The sequence below is a fragment of the Phyllostomus discolor genome, chromosome 5, assembly GCF_004126475.2.
Source record: "Phyllostomus discolor isolate MPI-MPIP mPhyDis1 chromosome 5, mPhyDis1.pri.v3, whole genome shotgun sequence".
NCBI lineage: Eukaryota > Metazoa > Chordata > Mammalia > Chiroptera > Phyllostomidae > Phyllostomus > Phyllostomus discolor.
Genome location: NC_040907.2, coordinates 1,294,920 through 1,314,270, shown reverse-complemented (window position 1 = coordinate 1,314,270; position 19,351 = coordinate 1,294,920). Strand labels below are relative to the sequence as shown.

The 19,351-nt window shown below is 68.7% G+C and overlaps 1 protein-coding gene across 1 annotated transcript in view; it reads right to left on the bottom strand.

Annotated features, from left to right (window-relative positions):
* The window catches only part of PRDM16 (PR/SET domain 16), a 291,415-nt gene that overhangs the window by 183,575 nt on the left and 88,489 nt on the right, over positions 1-19,351 (bottom strand). The window contains exon 2 of the mRNA XM_028511738.2: positions 17,373-17,722. Within this exon, the coding sequence (XP_028367539.2) occupies positions 17,373-17,722 (350 nt within the window). The remainder of the gene's footprint in view (positions 1-17,372; positions 17,723-19,351) is intronic.

Below are 19,351 nucleotides of genomic sequence, written 5' to 3'. Positions count from 1 at the left end.
TAGATGAATGGCAGTAAGGGGTCAGCGCGAGGGACGGTGTCATTCAATGGCCCTGCGATGACCGCCCAGGCGGCTGGAATGGATACCTTCAGCCCCCAAGGCACGTCCGTCGACACAGGCCCCTGGTCCCTGGCCTGCTGCTGCTGCCGGCCTCCGAGGTGGGGGCCCTGAGGGGGCACCTCGCGCCGGGGTCTCAGGACCCGCCGCCCATGAAAAGGCCTATGTCCACAAGCAGAACTCGCTCGGGCCACGGCTGCCCTTGGCCAAGGTCACGGTGGTCCCCCTCCCCAGCTGTGGGCGTCTCTCATCTGATGTGGGAAACGCCAGCCGGGGCCAGGCCCTGGCCGAGAGCAGGCTCGGTGTCACCGCCCGAGGTGCTGGCACTCGCCGAGAGGTTGTTCTCGCCCTGCAGGGCGGCTGTGCGGGCGCGCCTGCCAGGGGCTGGGCTCCAGGGCCTGCGAGGCTGGCTAGCGCTCGCCCTCGGGAGCCCGCGGCCAGCTCCCCGCGCCCTGGCCGCGGGGAGGGCCCTGGGAGTGGAAGTTTCCAGGCGTGCCAGGCCCCGCCGCAGGTCCAGGAGTCCCTGGCTCACGCCCAACAGCAGGACGAACCAGCGGGCCGACGTGCCTCCTCCTTATTTCTGTGTCTTTTGAAAGGAACTGTCGACAGGAATGCGTCTCCTCTCTCTGGTCATTGCTGAACCCTCGGGTGGGTCACACGCCCCCCAGAAAGGGGGTCTCGATGGAGTGAGGCCAGTGGGTGGGTTCCTGCCAAGGGGGCCCTGGCGGCCACACGAGCCTCGGACGCGTGTGGGGTGCAGCTCTCGGCTGTTCCGTTCTGTTCACGGACCGCTCCCTCCGCCCGCCCGCGTGCTTCCGGATTAATGTCCCGGGCCCGGCCGCCTGATAGGGATCTGGACCCGCGGGATTAATGAGGGGCAGTGAGGCCTCGCGGGGGGGGGGGGGCACCACGCAGCCGGGCCAGTCCTCCGTCTACAGCCCTGGCGGTGACCTTGATGGCGGGCGACCTCAGAGGGACCTACTGTCCCGGAAACCCCGCCTGCTGTGCTGGAGAGTGGGCCCCGTCAGGTGCTCTCCGCCCCTGGGGACGCTGTGACTCCCCCCCAGGGGTGCCGAGGGCCCCCCATGAACAAGCTGCCATCTGCCGGCTCCCATGCAGACCAGCCGGAACCCTTCCCCAGGATGGGGGCCCCCTGGCCGGCCGCGTTCACACGCCCACACCCTGGGGGGAGTGAACTCAGAGCCACCCGCCCCCGGGTGGGACGGGACGGACTGCACCACGGTCCCCGGAGCGGAGATGCCGGCAGCCCCCGGTGGAGAGCACCTGTAGCTCCCCGGCCCGCGACGAGCCTGAGTGGCAAATTACAGTCCTCGCCGTTTCCTAACTACAGCAGCTGAGCAGACCCCCAGGGGCCGCGGCCCCGCCCCGCAAAGCCCCCTGGCTCACAGAGTGGGTGGGGCTGTTTGTGCCAGCAAATTCAGCCCCAATGGGCGGGCCCAGGGCTTGAGGGCTCGCCCAGTTTAATGCACGAAGGCCGGGAAGGTGCCTCGTCCTCGCCATCACTGAGCGGGTCGAGTCTACCGGCTCACGTGGGGGCCTGCACCCCCGTGTTTGGTGCGGCGCGCCCCCCCCGGCTATCGAGGGGCTGCCCGCGCCTGTGGGATGTGGTCTGGGCAGCTCGGGCAGGCGAAGGAGGGGACCGCCCCCTTCTTCCCCAGGTGACAGCCATCCTCTGACAGTCAGGCCCCTCCGAATTCCCAGCACACGGCTCTCTGGCAGGGTGCTTTCCAAACAGTGAGGTGGCGGGGTGGGGGGCCTGGTATCCCCAAAAAAGGCAGTACAGCGAATGCTCAGGGCCCTGTCCCCAGAATAAAGACCAGGTGGCCTGCCCAAGGGGGACACTTAGAAACTGCCCCTTGGTGCTGAGATTTGGGGGGCTGACGGAGACCTGGGGACGGGGGTGAGAGAGGCGGCGAGACCGGCCTGGTGGGCTTTAGGGTGTGCCGGGCACGTGCACTGTGAAATGTGGTGCGTCAGGTCCCAGCAGTGGGGCCCAGCGCGGCGCTGGAGGTGTCACTGCGCCTTGCGAGGCTCCGGAAGTGCGGGGTGCCAGCCAGGGCCTCGGGGACTCGGAGGGGGAGGTGCTTCAGGCCCCCGCGGTCCCCATCGGGGTCCACCCCACCCCCTCCAAGCCGGGCTCCCAGGGTTCCTGCTGTGGCCCCACCTCAGGCCGCCGACCCTCCCCCTCCCCCCTCGGCCGGGCCGGGGGGCGTCCAGATCACCTGAAAAGCCAGCCCCGAGGGTGACCCGGGCCCTGAGCCCCCGGAGGGGACAAATGAGATGCTTAACTAGCGCGGCCGCGTGAAAGGGACAGGGGAAGGGAAGAACAAAGCTGCCGCCAATTTGCTCTTTTGGGCTTTGTGAGCGCTGGCCCCTTTCCCAGCGCCCCCGGTGGGGGGGCCGGAGCGGCCCTTCCGCAGCTCCGAGGGTTTTCTCGGGCGGCTGAATGGAGTGCGAATTAGCGGAGCCCTCGGGAGGCTTGTTACTGTCACTCCCGCCTGACGCGCAGAGGCAACGGGCGGATTAGCCAATCTAAAGAGCGGCCCATTATCGGGCCGAGGTAGGAAACTGTTTACTGTCTCCGCTTTCCTGTCCCGTCCCCGCTGCCCGCTGCGGCGCGGCGTCCATCCGTCGGTCCGTCCGTCCGCGGGGAAGGCGTGCACCTCCCCTCACCGTCCCCCCCGCCACCCCCGCCGCTGCGCTGAGTCCGGGCCCTGGTGCCCGGCGGGCCCGCATGCACGCGGGAGACACCCTGGTGGAACGCCCACGGGAGGCACCCCTGCACACGACGGCCCCCTCGTCGCGGAGCAGGAGGACCGGCGGGGCCCCACGTGACTGGTTGTCAGGACCCAGATGCCCGAGCCCCCAGCGGGCCCGGGGTCTCCACGTCAGGCCCGCCGGCCTGTTCTCAGGGGCACGCCTGCGACCCGCGTCCCTGCCCACGCAGATCAAGTCCCCGGCTTCCCCCTGCGAGCAGGGCCCTGGTCCTCTCAGGCCCGGGGGGCGATATTCCCCGGGAGTGACTCCCACTGGCTGCTCAGAAGCAGAAAGCAGCGCCGGTGACCGGACCCGACCGGACCGGACTGAAGGCCCGGGGACCAGCCAGCACCTGCAGACGGCCGGCTCCACGCGGCGTGGGCGAGCAGGTGTCTGAACCAACGACCGAACGATTCGGCAGGTACAGGTCTCGGAACTTCACGGAAAACAAACACCCACCGAGCAAACGTACAAACACACACGTCTGAGGAGTAAACAAACGAGATGCAGAAGCAGACGCCCCAGCGAGCCAGTGACACACGCGCGTGACGAGCGACCGAGTGAGCACCCGGCGAGCGAGCGCGGGAGCGTGTGTCTCGTGGCGAGTGAAGGTCCGAGGGCCAGGACCGGACGTGCAACGAGGGTCTGAGTGAACGGGCACGGGTCTCGAGGTCCAGGACGCCGCCCCCCACCCCCACCCCGGGGAGCAGGACGCATGTTCGAGGCCCCATTCTTTCCCGTTCCGGCACCTTCCACGCAGAGCACGGTACCCTCGTGTCCACGTGTGTCTCGGGAAAACGTCGCCGGCCTCTGTGTGGGGCTTCAGCTGCTGGGGCTGGAACCGAAGGTCACCCACGGACGCGCCTCTGAGTCTCCCCCAACGCCGGGGACAGGCCGCCTGCGCAGGGCCGGGGTTCCGAGTCCGCCCAGCCCCTGTCTGCGTCGGGGGCACCCCGCCCTCCTGGGCCCCCCTCCGCGTCCCCGTCCATCACAGGGAGAGCTCTCCCCCCGACTCCCGGCCACAGCCCCGCTCTGCCGCGGTCACAAAGGTGCCGCGTCCCCCTCGAGGGCCTCGCCGCGAGTGCCGTCCACCGCGCTCACCGCGAGATTTCACGGCAGGAATGCACACGGCGCGGGGAGAGCTTTAAACGCGGGTATTTATTCAGCGTTCTAGACAGGCACGGCTGGCTCGTTTCGTTTTATCTTTAGAGAGAGGGGAAGGGAAGGAGGGAGAGAGAGGGGAAGGGGAGGGAGAGAGAGGGGAAGGGAAGGAGGGAGAGAGAGGGGAAGGGGAGGGGAGAGAGAGGGGAAGGGAAGGGAGGAAGAGAGAGGGGAAGGGGAGGAGAGAGAGAGGGGAAGGGAAGGAGGGAGAGAGAGGGAAGGGGAGGGAGAGAGAGAGGGGAAGGGAAGGAGGGAGGGAGGGAGAGAGGGGAAGAAACTCTGTCTCACATGAGACAGAAGCACTGATCAGTTGCCTCTCGTGGGCACCCCGCCGCGGACCGAACCATAACCCAGGCTTGTGCCAGGACCAGGGATCGAACCCTCGGCCTTCCCCTCTGCGGAGCCACATCCAACCCACTAGGCCGCACCGCTCGGGGCCCCTCCTTTGACTATATACAATCGGATCACACTGACGGCCCCTCCTTTTCTGTCGCTGGGAAGGACACGCGGCCTCAGAGCGTCAGAGGTCTCACCAATGTCCCCAGGAAGGGCCCCAGGGTCCTCCGAGTTGCTGGACGACTCTGCGGAGGACCAGCATGAGGGTGAGGGCCGCGTGTCTGTGGACCGGGCACTGGTCCCGGGACGGTCAGCAGGCGGCCTGGGGTGGTGGCTTCTCCAGAATGCGGCCTGGGCAGAGCCTGTGACCCGTCCAGTACGGACCTGCCCGCCGCCAGAGCTCAGGCGGGCCGGCCTGCGGTCCTGCTGGCCGCCCCCAGCAGGCCCCTCCCACGCAGGACAAGCGTTACTTGTGGTGGACTGTGTTGCTGAGGCTCCCGACTGGGAGTTCTGGAACATTCCCCCACACCTACACACTTCCGCCTCGATGGGCAGACAGGAGCGGAGGCTCTGGGCGAGGCCACCCCCACGCCCAGCTCTGGCCGCCTGCCTGCCTGGCTCTCCAGGGGGACGTGGACGTGACCTTCACAGACCTCCCCAGGAAAGGGAGCCGGCCGCCTGCAGTCTGCCCCAGACACGGGGAGTCGGGACGCGCCCTGCCAGGACTCGGGGGGACCCCGGCGGTGCCATCGGACCCAGGTCAAGTTCTGGAATCCCGTGGAACTCCAGCGTGACTGCTCGGTGTCCAACCTCCCCCCCCGCCCGAGGTCTGCTCCGGGCCCTACCGCCTGCTCCTTCCCTGGGGGGCCAGAGCCTCTACCCGGTCAATGACTAGTATTTCCTGTCACTCGAACCACAGCTCTCCCGCACTTTCGACCTGGGGGAGACGCCGCGGCGGCCGTGTCCGGCTCACGCAGGCCGGCCCCCGTCCCTGACTGCTGCACAGCTGCCCGTGGCCTCCCTCTTGAAGCCGTTGCCGGACACGCACGGGCCGTGCCCGAGCCAGGGTGTCACGTGTCCTCGCCGTGAGCCGAGGGGGAGCCACAGAGACGGTCCAGCTGCTCTTCTGAAGGAGCCCGGCTGGGCCCGGCGGTCCCGGGGCACCCGCACCGTGAGGCCCGTGGGGTGGTGGGGCCGACGGTGCCACCTCACACATGGTCGTAGCAAATGTCTTTCCAAGTCACAACAAAGGGGTGAACGGCTCTGGGCCAGGATTCTTTCCAGGACGTTCTCCCGGGGATGGTGAGCGGCGGACCTAGTGTGCTGGCCCGTGGGGACACATGTCCTCCTGCTTGGAAGGGTGCCCCCGCCTGCCGACCACCCGTCGGGGCCTGGCTCCCGACTCCGGCTGGCTCCCTCTCCTTTGCCCTCTGCTGGCTGCTGCCGCCTTCTCGGCAGCTGGCACGCAGTGAGACGGGCAGGCGGCACGGGCGTCCTCTGAGTGCCCCAGGTGGCCGGTCCCCCCACCCCCCGCAGAGGCGCCCCCACTCCCTCGAGGACACCAGAGGTGTGTCCTTCACCCCCGGCTCCCGAGACCGGGGCCTGCGTGTGAGCACGACAGGCCTCAAACTTGCTCCCCAGACACGGTCTCTGGGGACCCCCGTGAGGCATGTCCCTTGTCCCTGGCGCCGGGACCTTGTCCCCAGCGCCGGGACCTCGTCCCCAGCACCAGGCTCCTCGCCGGCCCGGGAGCGATCGCCCCGCCACGGCTCGGGGAGCAGGTGTACTGTCTGCAGGAAAAGCGAACTGCCCACCTGCCACTCACAAAACGCCCAGGTCTCCGCCCCCCAGTCCCCGAAGTCCCCTCTGAGGGCCAGGAGCCCACCGGCTGGGAGGTGGGCGTGTCGGCTGCACTATGAAGTGGTCACTTGCTTCCCCTTGCCAGACTCGCAACGGGACCCCCGGGTCCCCGACAGGGACTCCGTGTTGCACATGCCTGTGTGGCCGTCACCCCCGAGGACCCAGGCCCACGCCCAGCCAGCCCGAGGCCTCTCCTGGGAGAGTGTCCACTCCGCCCGGGACGCACGGGTGGCCACTCGCCCTCCCCCGCGTCTGGGTGGTCCACAGGGTGCAGTCAGGGACCCTCGGAAATGCTCAGCGCTCGGCCCTGCTCAGGGCTGGGAGTCAGGGGGCTCGGGAACGGGGAACGGGATGTCGGCCCCACGACACCTGGCAGGCCCGGGACAGGCCGCCTGCATGAGCTTTCTGCTGGGGGGCGGGGGGGCCGCGGGCAGGCCTGGGCCCCAGCCCTGCACGCAGGAAGGACCTGTGGCCCCCGGAGGGCCCGGGCAGAGCCGGACACCCCAGTGACACCCCGAAGCCAGAGCACAGCGCCCGCCGAGCAGGGGTCCAGTTCCCAGAGCTCACCTGCCCACCCCCGTTCTCCCACAGCCCCTCGGGCCCAGAGGAGACTCAGGGGGCCGGGGCCAGGCCAGGGTGGGTCGGTGGGCTTACAGGGCCACCACCCACCAGCTCTGCGACCTCAGACGAGGGCCCTTGATAAGAAGTCGGGGACAACGGTGCCACTCGGGCCGTCGGTGACGGGGAATGGCGTGGGTGCTGGTAGCCACCCCCAGCTCAGGTGAACCCAAGGGCGGTTAACTGCCGTCACACAGCACGGGAGGGCGGAGCCGGACCCCTGGGGGGTCAGGACGCCCCCGTCTCGCCGCTTCCCTCCTCCAAGGTCCGGAGTCCCACCCCTTTGCGCCCCTTTGGGGTTTGGGTCCAAACGGGAGGGTTCACTGGGTGGCGTCCTGAGACTGAGGTGGAGAAACCGGGTTCGGAGGGACACAGTGGACGAAGGGGTGGATGAAGGGGTGGACAAAGAGGTGGACGAAGGGGTGGACGAAGGGGTGGACGGCCCCCTCCCTGGGGTGGACTCCACCAAGCCTTGGGTCAGGCGCTCCCCACCGCCACCTGGACTGGGGGTGGCCGGCCACCAGGGAAAGCCCCCCCCCCCAGGCGCCCAGCCCCCCCCCACGCACCAGGCCCCTTTTCTTGACCACCAGTCCCGCCTCGTAATCAAATTCCGCCACGCTCCTAATCCGTGTTTTCTTTTAAAAATGGATTAGGGAAATCTCCTCTGGAAAATTAATTAATGTGAGAATTGGACACGTACTCACCGAGCACAGCACTTGCGTTTGTGGGCCCCGTGCCCCACACCCCCTTCCTGTCGGCCCCGGGCAGGTCCCGGCTTCCACGCCGCGTGGGTCCCCGGGGCCCTCCCAGCAGCGTCCCCCCCAGTGCCCCCGCGAGGGCCTCTCTCCCGCCCGCGCCCTCGGCCACACAAGCACGTGTGACATCGCCGCCCTGTAAGGGGGGAGGAAGCGACTGGAGGGCCCGGCTTGGGTCTGGGGTCTGGGGTCGGGGGTCGGAGGTCGGGAATCAGGCCTGACCTTGGCCGGCAGGCTCGGGTGACTGAGGGTAGCACGGCCCAGGTCCCTGGGCCCTGTGGGGGGGCAGACGGAGGGCTTTGGGGCGCTTGACATGTGCTGGGTGATGGTGTCAGCTGTCGCCCCACTGCTGGCACGGGGATCATCGTCACTGCCCTGCTCCCCGCCCCCCCCCCCAACTGGCCGCAGGTAAGTCTGTCCTCCGAGAGCAGCCCCACCCCCGCCAGACACAGGTGAGCCCGCCCCCCCCGCCCCCCCCCCCCCCCCCCCCCCGTCGTTGGAGAAGGACGCCGGAGCCTCTTCTGGCGCGAGTGGGGCCCCCTCCCCCGGCCGCACTGCCCCTGCCCCCTCCCCTCATCGGGGCGGCTGTGACTGCGGCCGCACTCCAGGGAGCGGGGCCCCGTCCCCACCACTCCCTTCCCGTCACCGTCCCTTTTCCACCATTTCCTTCGGGACTGGACTCCGAGGGCCCTTGGGCGTCGATGCCTGGACACCGGGGTCAGCACACCTGCGGCCAGGCGGAGTGACAACGGGGTGCTCGCAGCCTCAGGACCCCGGTCCATGCGGCCTTCCAGCCGGAGCCTGCCCCCCCACGAGGCCCCTGGACACAGGTGGCCAGCTGGGCCCCACGCCCCAGCCCTCACCTGCACCCGCTCGGACGGGGCGCGGCCCCTCCTCCGGGACGCTGCGCGGTCCCACTGCCAGCTGACCCTGGGTGGCCAGGACCCCCCGCTTCCTGAGAGAAGAGAGGGTGTGAGGCGGGGCCGGTCACCTGCGAAAGCCCGGACGTGAGACGGGCGCCCCGGTCCCCCAGGAGGGCGGCGCAGGGCAGTGGCAGCGGCAGCAGCGGCGTCCTCCGGCTCTGAGCTCAGTGGCCAAGCCCCGGGGGCTCGGCTGGGCCGGGGCCATCGTACACGCTCGGTGCCTCTTCATCGCGAGAACAAGCAAATGGAACCTTCTAGAAACGTGCTGTTGTCAAGGTCCTCGGCCCCCAAGTCCTCCCTGGGTTTCCTGGCCTGTGGTCTGGCCCAGGAGCAGCCTCTCCTCCCTGCCCCCTGCCCGTGGACCCTGCCCGTGGACCCTGGTGGCAGGACCGGACGACGGAGCTGGCCAGGGGCTCCACGGGGCGAACCCGTGAGCGGCTGTGCTGGGTCTCAGAGGCCCCTCCTGGGGGGCCTGGGGCCTGTGGGCCATTTTCCTATCGATACTCCCGCCCGGCTCAACGTCTGCACCCCGAGTCACATTTGGGGCCCGGAGGCGGCCAGGGGAGGGGGCTTCGCCGCCTCTGCCAGCCTGGCAACCCTCAGGCCCCTGTCCTCCCTGGCCGACGCCTGGCTGAACCTTCTGGGTGAGCCCCTTCCCTTCCCTCAGCCGCACAGAGCCCCCCGGACCCCCGGGTGCCCCTGCAGGAGCAGCACCGGCCCGGCCGCCTCGCCCCCCGCCCACCAGCCCTTGGCAGCGCGGGCCGGGCCCCCAGAGGGAAGGGAAGGCTGATGAATGAGTCTGCAGGGAAACCAGGCGCTTCGGCTTGTAAAAGGTCACCGCGACTTTGTTCTGGGTGAGGGTTTATCTCGCCGCCGCAGGGACAGACAATGCCCGGGGCCTAAGTGGCAGAAACCGTAGCCGGGCTCGCGAGGTGACTGGGCTGATAAGCCAGAAAGGACTCCGGAGAGAGAGGTCTAAACGGGGAGGAGGGGACGCCGGTGCCCGGCACGACTGAGCAGGGCCGACACAATGGGACGCGCAGCCACACGGGGCCCTGGCCCGGGGAAGGGACGCGCCTGAGAGCCCCACAGCGGCGCCCCGCGGCCCCGTGGGCCACAGGTCCCCACTGGCCCGGCCCTGCCCCAAGGTGGGGGGGGGCAGGTGCAGCGGGCACAGAGGACAACCAGACGGGCGCACGAGTGACCCTGGGCGTGGCCGTGGGGGGCCGGCTCTGTCCGTCAACCAGCTCCTTGGGAAACACAGCCGACCTGGCCCGGGTGGCCGGGGCCCGGCACACAGGCGAGCCGGGGATGACCTCTGCTCCCACGACGGTAACACAAGGCCCGAGCGTCTCCCCTTTCGGAGGAGCCCCCCAGACACGCCAGCATGCTTCCTGTCCCTGGTCTAAAAGTCACCGTCAGCCTTTGTTCGTCACGGCACCTCCCACAGCGGGAAGGCGGGGGGGGGGGGGGGGGGGAGCATCACCTCGACCACCCCCGCAGGGCCTTCCGAGCGGCTGCGGGCAGAGCGGCCCGGATCCCGGCACACCCAGCCGCCTGGGCGCCCCCCTGGCCCAGCAGGGCAGGGGTGGGTGGGGGCACACAGAACACCCTCCTAACAGGGGGTGACCGTTCCCCAAAAGTCCCAGCTAGAGAGAAGCCCTGGGACGCAGGCAAGGCCGGGCGGGAGGTGCTCGCCTTGGTCCCATGACCCGGGGAGACCCTTTGCGGCCCGCCACCCCGGCCGGGCCTCTGGGCTGGCCGGACAGCCAAGGCCGAGGCGGGCATCCCCAGGGAGCCCCCAGGCCGGCGGCTGCCACCCTCGGGGGGCCAGCCTCCCGGCCCGGCCTGCCCCCGGCGAGGCTGCTGCTGGGAAAGTGCTAGAAATAGAAACTTGTCTGTGTGAGCACCAGACACGCCGAGCCGCCGGCTCTGCAGGTGGGTCCCCGGGAAGACGGGGCACACACAGGGGGCCGGCGGCCTCGCTCGGACGGCGGCGAGGGCGCAGACGGAGGCCAGCGTTCTGTCTGGGTCACCACATGCCTTCCTCGTCCCTGTCCGCGTCCCTGTCCCCTCCGGGTCGCACCCCCAGGGTGGGGCGGGGGCTCGGGGGCCTGGGGTCAACCTCATCCCTGTTCCCGACAAATACTGACTTCCAGAACTTCTACGGGAAAGGCAGAAAGGTGCTTGCCAGGCGCCCTGAGTCTGGGCCCTCACCCCCGCGCCAACCTGCCCCGTGGCCCTCCGTGACCCCTCCCTCTCCAGGGCCGGGGGAGAAGTGGGGATGTCCCCAGTGGTTCCCAGACGAGACAGGGATAGCTGTGCCTGGGAACCACCCCCGTGGCCTTGCCCTGGGGCAGGGGTCACGTTGACGGTCAGTCTCCAGGGGGCCACCCCCAGCCAGGAGAGCAGGCTGGGCACCAGCCGGTGGAGTGGGGGCGGGGGTGACAACCCTCAGGAGCCCTGGGCCGGTGTCACCGGTCCTGCCCAGCACAGACAGCAGACACCAGAGGTCTTTGTCATTTCCCCTTAACAGGCAATCCCTCCGTGTCTTAGGGGACGAGGAGGGACGGAAGGGAGGGTGGGAAGTACCCCCGTTCCCAGGCAGCCTCCGGGGGGCCCCCAGGGGGAGGCCGAGCTGCCTTGTCCCCTGTGTCCCCCCTCCCGCCCTCCTCTGACAACCTGCTGGCATTCTCCAGGTCCCTGGTGCACCCGCAGCCTGCCCAGACACGGGGGGCGGGGGTCTGGTCTGGCTGTCCCTGGTGAGAGAGAGAGAGGCTCGGAGGGTAAAATACCATTTAAGAAGCTGGTATTCATGGACGTCTCTAGAATATGAAAAGAAAATATTTATTTCCTTTTTCGCCTGTGAATCAGATGCTCTATTTAAAGCACGCACCCTCCGCCGGACCGGGGCTGAGTTATTACCCCTTAAGGAAGTGGAGGAGCAGTCTCGGGAGGTATTCTCAGTCATTCCCGCTCCTTTTTTCTCAAATTCCTGCGGAGCCGGGCCGAAGATAGCGCAGGATTTCATGGCATTCTCGGGCTAAAAACGTCCAGACCTGACATGTCATGGTGCTCGGGGGGACAGGCAAGGGCCGGCGGCGCGGCCCCGCCCCTGAGCTGTGCGCAGACCCGGAGAAGTGAGGGCGCTGAGCACCCTGAGCCTCGGCACACGCCTGCCCGGCCACGTGCAAGGCCACTCAGCCCCGCCTCCCCCTGGACGCCCCGGGAAAGGTCCCCAAGTGCGAGAGCCGTCCGAGTGGCATCCTCGGGCGAGCGCACTCACAGGGTGGGTACTCGAGGTCCCAGGCGCCTTCCGAGCGTGCGTTGTGCCACCTGACCCCGTTCCGGTAACTGTCTCCAGAAAAGCACAGTCCCCAAGTCCCTGCCATGGGCCTGCACCTCACGGGAAACTCCAGGCGGCCCAGACAAAGGGGTGCAGCACCCCAGGCAAGTCCTCAGCCTCTCAGAGGAGCCGCTACAAGGAGGGACCAGGGGGTCCGGTCCCACGGGGCTGGGGGGATGCAGGGTTGTCCCCCGGGGGCCTCCCGATGCTTTGGAGAAGTGAGGACACCAAGCCCAGCTCGTGGGGCTGTGAGGCCAGCAGGGAGACCCGGAATCAGGTCTTTACAGTTCAGGGGGACCCTGTCCCTGCTCCCCCCCAGCCCCCGGCACCCGGCACTGGTGGAATGACATGGAAAACAGCGAGAAGGTGTTGTGAATAGAGGGTGCACTAAATAGAAGGAGCCCGTGCCCCCCCCCCCCGGCATACCAGCCAGCCGGCAGGTGCAGGGGGTCGGGATGGTGGGCCCTCTCTCCCTCCAGGTCGGTGTCTGAGCCCAGCTGCACGTGGAATTTCCTGGGCGCTTCCACGGACCCGATGCCCGGGGGGGCTTGTCCGGACTTCTGGTTCCAAACCAGGACAGGCCTGGACAAACAGGGTGGGCCGGTCCCCCTCTCCAGCTAAAGCCCCGTGTCCCTGGGGCGGGAGCCGGGCCCCTGTAATTCTAACGCTCCGGGGGATTCCCACACGCGGCTCGGGTAAGACCCCCAGACCTGGCCCTCGCCCCCAGGCCTCGGGCCCCCAGGAGCAGCCTGAGGAGCAGCCCTGACCCTCGGTGCCAACCTCCGAGTTCTCCTTTTCGAACCCGGGGGGCAGAGGAGGGTGCTGGGGGTGAGGCGGAGGGTGCAGGAGAGGGAGGAAGAGGCTGTTCCCCGCGGAGACCCTGAAGCTGAGGCTGCGGGGGAGGCCTCAGACCGCGGCCCTGGGCCCCTGTGACCCCCACCATACCCAGGAACTCGGAGGGGACCCGCCCCCCCCACACGGCGTGACTGTCAGCCACCCCCCCAGGGGCCCAGAATGCTGTCCGGGTCCCGGCAGACGCTGCGTGTGGTGCCGCGTCTTCCCGAGTGTGCCGAGGAGCCTTTGAAAGCCCCCGACAGGTTCCGTCAGAGGGCCCGGAGGCCAGACGCCTGCCTGCCCGCTCAGGTGCCGCCCTGGTGCCCCCGGGGAGCAGACGCCCCCGGGCCTCGTCATTCATCCCGCCACCCGGGGCCCAAAATAGGCCCCCAAACTTCTTGCCATTTAAAGAGGCCCGGCCCCGGCCAGGGAAAAAAGCCCACTGCCTTTCTAAAAATGGGTGCAGGCGGGTGAGCACCCAGAGCTCCCTTCCCAGGAAGCCCGGGCCTCGCCCGGGGGCCCTGTGTCCTGGGAAGTGCCGGTCTCAGAACCACCATCCCAGAATCCAGGGGCCCAGGGTGGCGCCTTCCCCCCCATACCCCCACCCTGGTGCCTCTGTGCGTCCCGTCCTGGCAGCCCGCCCTCCAGGGCGTGCAGGGTGGTCCTGGCTGGCCTTCCCCACACCTCCCTTGGGCTCCAGGACTTCAGGGGATTCACCATGGGGGTCGCATGGGGGGGCCAGAGCACTGGGAATCATAGCCCAGGGCCTTGGAGCTCTTTGCCCAGTGACCCCGAGCTGCCCGCAGGCCCGGCCCAGACACAGCCTGTTTGTTGACTGAACAAGTAACCTGAACACAAGCACTCAGGACCAGAGGCCGGGGGACGAGGTAATGCCTCGAGTGACTCGGCTGGATGATCGAAACCCTCCCACTGGCTCCTCCAGCCGGGGCCGAGGCTCCGGTCACAGGCTGTTGGGGGGGGGGGGGGCTGGTCCCAGCTGCAGGGCCAGCCCCGGGCAGGTGGCCCACCCGAGGAGCCTGCTTCCCCAGCCTGCTCCCTCCGGGCTGTCACTCCAGACAACCCTTAATTAGCCAAATAAACAGCATGATGATAAATGTCATGATTTACTCAACAAATGATCAAAATCATTGTTTCTCCAGACCCCAGGCCACGGCACGCAATCTCACGGTGATTTATTCCAGGCAGCTCGAGTGGCATCCGTGTCACAGGCAGGCCCCCTCTGGGGGGTGGGGCCGGCGTGTGGGCGTCACCCCAGGCGGGGGAACAGAGCCCCTCCCTTTGAGATGGAGCCCAGGGGCGACCCCACTCACCCCAACTCCTGCCTGTCCCCACAGATGTGGCTGGCCAGGTCGGGGTGCAAGAAGGACGCACCTCAGCGCATGGGGTGTGTTTCCCTCCAAAGTGACAGGCATTTCCGGGTGAGCCCCCAAGCACCCAGGAGAAAGGGGGTTCAGAGCCACGGGGTGCTCCATGATAGTCATGTGGGGGGGGGAGCCTCAGCCACCCCTCCTGGTCCCCTCGTGCTGAAGGAGAACTCCTGTGTGAGACGAGGGGTCCCCCGACCTTGAACCTGAAGGGCGCAGGCCACGGTGTCCCGGCTGGCACGGGGAGAAGTGCTCTTTGCCAGAGGGGCGAGTGGCCCCGAAACCACGCAGTGACCGGACAGTGTGTCAGCCACACGGAGACGGAAGGGGACGGTGGCCGTCCTGTTTGATTTCCGTGGAATGTCCAGAAAAACAATCTTGTTCTCAGAGCGGAAAGAAAATTGTTTCCACGGTGTCCCAGAGTGACCATGAGAATGGTCTACTTGACCTTGATCTTAATCCAGATCTGGGGACACCTTCTGGTATGGGCGGGGGGACCCCCTGCGTGCCCGACTCCCGGCCCAGACGACAGGGCCCCCACCCCAAGCTCAGACCGTGAACAGGTCCACCCCCTGTGGCCACCCCCGGGGTGTCCACAGTGACACCGGACCCCCTCGGATTTCTTCTGCCGCCTTTGCCGAAACGCCCCCTCCTCTCCTCTCTCGGGAAACGGACGGCACGCGGAGACCAGACAATCGAACTGCCCCGGTTTGCGAAACGGTTCCCACGTGAGGCCCAGCGACCACACACGCCAAACCCAGGGCCGAGGGAAGATGGCCCAGGGGTGTGTTGTCCCTGCGACCTGCTCCAAAGTCCGGGCCTGCTGGCCCCACCTGCCCTGCTCACCCCACGCTGACGCACCAGGGGCTGCCCTGTTCTCTCCCTCATGGTGTCACGGCGTCACCCCGGGCCCGGGGCGCGTCCTTGCAGGGGCGCACATGGGACGGGGCGCAGGGCCAGGCCACCGCATCCGTGTCAGTGACTCGGGGGTTCTGAGGAAGGCCCCGGGTTTTCCGCCCTGACCTGGGGCCGCACGGCAGGCGCGGCCCTCAGTCGACCCCTCACGGGAAGGGGCCCCAGGAGCCGCTCCCCCGAGCCGCCGGTCCCGCGCAACGAGGCCCGAGGATGAAGGGAGCCGGCAAGGGTCTGCGTCAGGGGCCCGTGGGGAACCCCACAAGGCCTCGCGGGAGGGAAGGCAGCGGCTTTCTGCCCCGAAGGCCTAGATGGACTCCCGCGACGCTGGGAAGGAAGAAACCTCCTCACGACGGACGGACCTCAAGCGAAAGTGGGTTCGCCCTTTGCTCGGGGCACTCCCTGAGTCCCCGGTGCGGTGGGGGCTCCCGTCCAGGCCTGCTGTGGGCTCTGTGGGCAAACGCCCACCCGGCCCGCCTGCCAGAGGCCACGGCGCCCCAAGACGGGCCAAGGGGCACTGCAGCCAGCGCTCCCCAGGGGCACGAGGTCTGCGGGGCGGGGGCGTGTGCCCCCAGTGCTGCGGGGGGGCGGCACGGAGGGCGAGCACTCCCGGCACCTGCGTGAGAGGCAGGGGTCGGGTGGCGACCCGGGACAGAGCCCACAGCCTCGGGGGGCAGGGCCGGCGGGGGGGGAGTGCGTTCCCTCACGTCCGCCTCGAATAAATAATATCGCAAAGTCAACAGATAACAGCCACGGCCGGTACCAGGCCCGGCTCCGGCGGGCAGCCGCGATACGGGCCATTTCTTTAGAGAGAGAGCAAACAGGGGCCCGGATCAGAGCTGACAGGAGCAAGGTCGCCTCAAGGTCGCCCGACGCATGACCGGCGAGGCTCGCTTTCGCTCCAGCATCCGAAAGCCACCTGCTCCTGGCACAGCCCGGCCCTCTCCGAGCGGGTCACACAGACACCCTTCAGTCGCCCCCCCAAACAGCCAGGTGGGTGAGACAGGCCAGGCCGGGTCTGCAAAATGCCCCCTCGCGGCCAAAGCCATGGGCCGGTCACACTGGCGGGAAGCACACCTCCCTCCCAGCTAAACCTTCTTCTACGGAGCTGGAACTCAGCCGGGGAGCTTCTGTGTCCCCCGCGTGCACACCCCAGGCCCTACCAGGGCCTGCTGGGAAGCGGAGGCCCCCAGCGTTGGGGGTACCCTGGCCCTATCTCTGGTGACGGAGGGAGGCCTGTCAGGCTGTGGGCCACCACACCCGGCCCCCCCACAAGCACCAGCACTCCAGCCTCTGGGAGACCCCGAGGGAGTGCCTTGCTGTTGCCAGGCCCAGGAGGGGTGCCCCGGGGTGGCGGGGGTCCGGGAGCCTCGCCTCCAGCCGGGGAGAGGGCACACGTGAGCCCCCCGTGTCTCCAGGGACAGGCTCAGGCGTGCCCCCCGAGGTGTAGAAACCGTGAGTGAACAGGGTCAGGGGACCTTCCCGGAGTCGCAGCCACGCTGTGGGAGCCGGTGCCCCAGCCCGCGCTGCCCTGGCCCCGGCTCTTCCCGGAGCCTCAGCCTCCATCCCAGACGGAGTCCGGGCACGCACCTGCGTTTCCCGCCCTGCCAGCGCCCCAGCCAAAGCAGCACCGAGACTGGCTGTGGGGGGGCCAGCGGAAAGGCCAGGACCCAGGAGACCAGCTTAAAGCGCCCCCAGATTGGGGCCCAGCGTCCGTGGTGACAACTCCAGGGGAGGGACGCCTTCAGGGACATGGGCACCCTTCCCCTCCTGTGCCCCCACTCTCCCGCCGCACGCAGAGCCGCGGGGTTGTCAGGGAACACACACTTGCCAACACCCCCTCTGGCAGGTGGGACTGCTCCCCGCTCACGTGAGACGTGGGGGCTCCCGCCAGGGAGCTGGGGGGCAGGGAGCCATGGGCGGGGGGCCTTCGGCGCCTGGGGACAGCGCAGCCACCGGGTGTTGTCTATGGGCTGCTCAGCGGCCGCGAGGACCCCGTAGGCGGCAGGTTCCCCGCGCAGGGACCCTGCTCTGGGACAGCCCCCCGTCCCCCAGCCCCACGCCTGAGCCCCCACGGCCCAGACGGGGCGCAGCCACTCCAAGACGTGAGCTCACTGCAGACGCATTTCCGGGAAGAGGGCGGCACGGCCCCGGGGCCGGCAGGCACCGCGTGGACCGGCCGGCGGTGCTTTCGGGGTCGCGTCATGCGAACGGCGGGACCCAGCGAGAGCCTGGGAAACGCGGGGGCCCAACACTCTCTCTCGGCCGGGCCTCCCGCCCGGGGAGGGGGGGGGGGGCAGCGGCAGCTCAGCCGGCGGCGGCGGCTCAGCCGGCTTTATAAACAGACGCAGCCCGAGACCCCTGGCCGAGACCCGTCACCCCGGGGGGGGGGGGGGGGCAGGCTCACCTCCCATCCGAAGTCGGCCTCCTTCAGGGTGGCCCGTGGCGCCCCCATGTAGGGCCCGAAGCGCTCCCCGACCTCCATCCTCTTCTTGGCCCAGATGCCCAGGCCGGCCCCCGGGACGGAGGACTCGCGCAGCTCGAAGCCCGGCGGGACCGGGATGTCCTCGGGGATGTAGACCGGCGCCTCGTAGGGCGAGCCCTCCTTGGGGGTGAAGTCCTCGCCGGGGGGGAAGGGCGACGCCGGCCCCATGGGGATGGGCGACAGGATGCTGTCCTCAGTCTCGTCCTCCGCACTCTCGCCCGCCAGCAGGTCCGGGTCCGGCTCGTACATGTTACCGACCGCGTCGCCGTCACCTGGGGGAGAGAGGGCAGCGTCAGGACGGGCGGCACAGCCTCCCCTGCGAGTGAGGCTCAGGGGCCACCCAGGACGGGGCCCTGGCAGCCCCCCACCCCCACGTGCCTCTGCTCCTCGGTGCCCTCACCCGAGTGGGAGGGGCCGGGGACGGTGGCACCGCCAGCCCCTCTGGGGACTGTCCCCTGCACCTCCCTGCGGCCCCGAGTGGGGCTGAGAACCCAACAACCTGCTCTGCTTCAGGGGCGTGGGGACAGGCGCTGCCCACGTGCCACGAGACTGGGGACGGCGAGGGAGGTTGCTGCCCCGGGCACCCAACCCCGGGCGGGTGGCCAAACCCAGGTCCCAGGACCGTCCAGTCCGTGTCTGCAGCCTTGGGAACGAAGGGACAGAGTCACACCCCAGGTTCTCAGGGGGACCCAGAGTCTGGGCTCCTGTGGAAGGTGTCCCGGCACCTGGGGCACCCTGGGCAGTGGGCGGGGCCGGCAGGACCCTGGAAGTCCCCGATGGCCAGTCAGGACAGAGCGGACGGGCGGAAGGGTCCCCAGCTTGTCTGTCTGGGCCGCCTCTCTTCGGGGCATTTCCTGAAAGGCACGTGGTGTCCCGAGGGTGCCACCTGAACAGACACCAGCCCCGAGGGGGTGACAAAGAGCGGGCCGAGGAGACACAGCCAGAGCAAGGGGCAGGTCACACGGTGGGGACGGGGCTCACTCCAGGTGCCGACCGGAGGAGTGAAGAGGCAGGTGAGCTGGGCAGCGCGGTACCCACAGTCGCCCGGAGGCAGAGACACCCAGGTGCCCACCCACGGGTGAGGGAGGCACCAGCCTGGTCCCCCGAGCGGTGGAGTATTACGCAGCCATGAACAGGACCAATTGCTGCCCGCTGCCACGCGGGCATCACGCTGAGTGGGAGAACCGGAAACGAGAGGCTACACAGCGTGTGGTTCTGTGTCTAAGGAAAGGCCAGAGCAGGCGAATCCACGGAGCCTAAGGAACGCATGGTGTTGGGGGGATGGGGGCGACCGAGGCACAGGTGTGGGGGCTGGGGGTCCTCTGGGGAAGGAACGTTCTGGAGCCGGACAGAGGGGGTGGGCGTGGCATCGCGATGCGCTCCATGTCCCTGAACCGCTCTCTCCGGAATGGCTGATGTTTACCACCACTGGGATGTCACCACCACAGAATTCTAGAAGTCGGAGGAGGCAGGGGCGGGGGCAGGGGGGGCTGCAGGAGGCCCGCCTGGGCCCTCGAGCCGCTGACCTCTGACACGAGGCTTCTGCCGAGCCCCCCTTTCAAAAACCTGCGGGAGTGACAGGCCGCCGCAGTCACTGTGGCCCTCGGCCCTGGGCCCCTCCCTGCCCCCCGACCGACTGACGGGGGCCGGTGAAGCCGGGGTCTCCGTGGAGACGGGACCTTTGGGTGCAAGAAACATGACCTTGGGTCCCTCGCGCTGCTTGCGAACAGATCTGGTTGAGAAGAAACCGAAGTCTTGGGGGGAAAGCCCTCACGGACACCACGTGTCTAATGCAGCAGCGCCCCAGGGGTGATCGTCACGTCGGAAGTGGCCGGCGGCTGGGTGCTTCCCAGGGACCGGCGGGGTCCTTCCGGAAACGCCGCCGAGGCCACCGCGCAGTC